General features: G+C 36.3%; 1 protein-coding gene across 1 annotated transcript; it reads right to left on the reverse strand.

Moving 5' to 3' along the window:
• Nucleotides 1–1,917: 1,917 nt before the first annotated feature.
• Nucleotides 1,918–3,342, reverse strand: LOC133243995 (AP-1 complex-associated regulatory protein-like). Its single transcript, XM_061410681.1, has one exon. The coding sequence runs from the start codon at nucleotides 3,267–3,269 to the stop codon at nucleotides 2,361–2,363; it is 909 nt and encodes a 302-aa protein (XP_061266665.1). The 5' UTR covers nucleotides 3,270–3,342; the 3' UTR covers nucleotides 1,918–2,360.

Raw genomic sequence — 3,342 nt, forward strand, 5'->3', positions numbered from 1 at the left:
TATGAGCAGGGTTGCTGAGCAAAAGAGTAAATTTAGTCAAAACTATCCAATGCAAGCTTTCTGTAAAAACATTCTTAGTGTGTTGTTGTTGAGTTGCGAAGTGATGTCCAACTCTTTGTGACCCTATGGACTACAGCATGCCAGGCTCCTGTGTCCTCCACTATCTCCCAGAGTTTGCTCAAATTCACATCCATTGAGTTAGTGATGCTATCTAACCATCTCATCCTCTGCTGTCCCCTTCTTTTGCCTTAAACTTTCCCAGCATCAGGGTTTTTTCCAATGAGTTGGCTCTTCACATCAGGTGGCCAAAGTTTTGGAGCTTCAGCTTCAGTGTCACTCCTTCCAATGAACATTCAGGACTGATTTCCTTTAGGATTGACTGGTTTGATCCCCTTGCAGTCCAAGGGACTCACAAGAAAGCATCAATTCTTTGGTACTCAGCCTTCTTTATGGACCAACCTCACATCTGTACATGACTACTGGAAAAAACATAGCTTTGACTATAGGGATCTTTGTCAGAAAAGTGACATCTCCACTTTTTAATATGCTAAGTTTGTCATAGCTTTTCTTCCAAGGAGCAAGCATCTTAATTTCAAGGTTGCAGTCATCATCTACAGTGATTTTGGAGCCTAAGAAAATCAAACCTGTCACTGCTTCTAATTTTTCCACTTCTACTGAAAAGATGAAACTGAATGCAATGATCTTAGGTTTGTGAATGTTGAGGTTTTTTTTTTTAATGTAAAAATGTGTTTATTCACAATCTTTGAGAAGTCACCATTCCTTCAAAATATTCTTTATGAACAAAATGCCAAGAAAAATTACAATAGTAGCTTATGCCAAACCAAAAATATACATCTTATGTATACAAACTTTAAAAAGCATAACACAGGCAATGTGAATATAGATTATCTTTAAAATATTTCCAATGACATAGCTACAACTTAAATTATGTTAAGAGACATAAATAACAGCATTACCTAATATATTTACATATTTAGAGTGTCATATTTATTTCTGAGATTAAAAAAAGGAAACAAAACTATAGATGTCATGTCCCAGCTGTTCAAATATTGAAAGGGCCACATGATTGTTTTTTAAAGTACGGCAAGAACTTTAAGTTACTATTTATATCTGGACCTTCCTATATTTTTGAGAACATGCACTGTCATTGTTGCAAGTAAAAAAAAAAAAAAAACTAAGGAAAATTTGAAAAAAGTTTGCTTACTAAAATCATACTCAATCCTCAGCAAAATCAAGACAAGCAATAGGGAGTGTGCTATATCCTTGGTCTCTTAAATTGATACATAAACTTTAGACCAAAAAAAGTTAATTGTATATCATAAAATGCAGTTATATATTGATTTACTTAGTTCCACCCTATTAAAGTACCTTGTGTTACAAGGCAAAGGAGAGCTTAACGAAATCAATGAGATTCTTTCATATCAAAAAGGATTTTATTTACTTTGAAATACCCGTATTACCTTTTTTAGGTTTTCCTTTCTTAATAAACCATGCACAGAGAATATGTTCCACGTAAAATCTTTCAAGACCATTCACTGAAAATGTAGAATTTTAAAAAATGACAGCTAGAAATTTAATGTATCAATTGACTAAATGCAACATTCATTTATAGTGGCACAGAAAAGGAAGTGAAAAACCTAAGTATATATATTTTCTTAAATATCTTTTGATAGTAACTTCAAGTGTCCAAATTCTGAAAGATTATTTTAATGTATCATACCCTTTGTTTGGACTGAATGAACATTGATATACTAGGATATGCAGTAAGTGTAGGAAGAAACTGATATTTCAGGCTTTCTTTAGGGTCATCTACTCAAATTAATTGTGCTTACTATTAGATGACATAATTTAAGTAAGTCATAGGAATAAATAATGGAAATTTTTCCCATAGGAAAAGGGAACACTATTCTCTCTGAATCTGGCAGTCCCTCTTCATGCTCCCTTCATGTCTGCTGAGAATTAACACAAAATGCCTTAATATTTTCACAGTTAGCTACTGAAACAGGATTAAGGAAGCATTTGAAGGAAAATCAACAAAACTATTTTAAAAAGTGAAAAGCAACAAATAGTAAACAGGATTGCTAAAGAGTTAAATAAATTTAATTAGTAGCATGACAGAACCATTCAATTGTTTTTGAAAAGCAGAAGGCAGATGATGAAATTGCACTTAATTCTGAAGCAGTTCAGATACAGCCTATCATTCCTATTCCTTTCTAAAAAGCATTTACAAAACAATTTCTTACCTCCCCTCACAAAAAGGCTCAGCACAACCATTTACACATTCTAGTTGGTTTGTAACATTTGGTCATAACTGATAAACAAGATCACACAATTTTTTCCTATCGTTTTTGTTGATCTGAATCATATTGCTTTAGACCAGAATCGGACAGTTCTAATACAGGATTTACAAATCCACAATACTCAGAATTGCCATTATCATCCATTTCGGCACTAACAAAATCATTCTCCCACTCCAGCCCATTGGAATCATCAGAGGCTGATGTAGGATTACTTCCAGTCTTCTTGCAGCTATACTTAAGTGCTGCCCGGAGAATGTCTTCCTCTGTCTTGGAACGTTCTCTCATTGGAAGCATTCGATTCATTCCTTCTTCATCTTCCCATTCTAGATCTATAGATGTGCTGTCATCATTTCCACTAGTTGATTTAGTTTTGGTCATTAAATCACAACTGCTTTCTGTATTTGGTGTCAAAACTGTGGCATCTGATGAGAGCCTACTACTTCGAAAAACTTCATACTGTGACTTTATATTTCTCAAACAAGATTCAAAGTCATCTTCTGGACCTGGACTTTGATATTCTCCATTGTTGGAAGCACGGCATCGCTGCACAACTCTCTGCCTTTCTTGCTCCAAGACCTTTCGCTGCTTTGCTGCCCTGGCTGCTTCACGCTGTGCAGCGTATAAAGCTTCTTCTTCTAGTCTTAACTTCTCTTCTTGTAAGGCTAACTCTTTTTGGATTTTCATATCAAGATCTTTCTGTTTTTCAACAATGGAATCATAATGCTTCTCTCTCAGGTCAACAATTTCTTCCTCAGTAAGAGGCCTATGACTGCTTCCTGGGCTTTCTCCTTCATCACTTTCTACTAGATTCTCAAACTCTATAGTTAAGTGCTCACCTCTTGAGCATGTTCTAAAATACTTGGATCCTCCGCCGCCTCCTACACGCTGCAGCCGCCCAGCTTCCTTACGGAGGAGTCCGAAGCACTGCGTCCAGCAGCAGTTCCCCATTGCATGCAGTCCAGGCGTCGCCGCTCCTCCTCCTCCCACTCAAAGCCCAAACCCAGGCCAGGCAGCCGCATCT

The sequence above is a fragment of the Bos javanicus genome, unplaced genomic scaffold (genome assembly GCF_032452875.1).
Source record: "Bos javanicus breed banteng unplaced genomic scaffold, ARS-OSU_banteng_1.0 tig00001919_1, whole genome shotgun sequence".
Lineage (NCBI taxonomy): Eukaryota > Metazoa > Chordata > Mammalia > Artiodactyla > Bovidae > Bos > Bos javanicus.

Excerpts from the sequence above, each read along its gene's own strand:
- LOC133243995 (XM_061410681.1), bottom strand. The coding sequence starts at position 3,269 with ATGGGGAACTGCTGCTGGACGCAGTGCTTCGGACTCCTCCGTAAGGAA.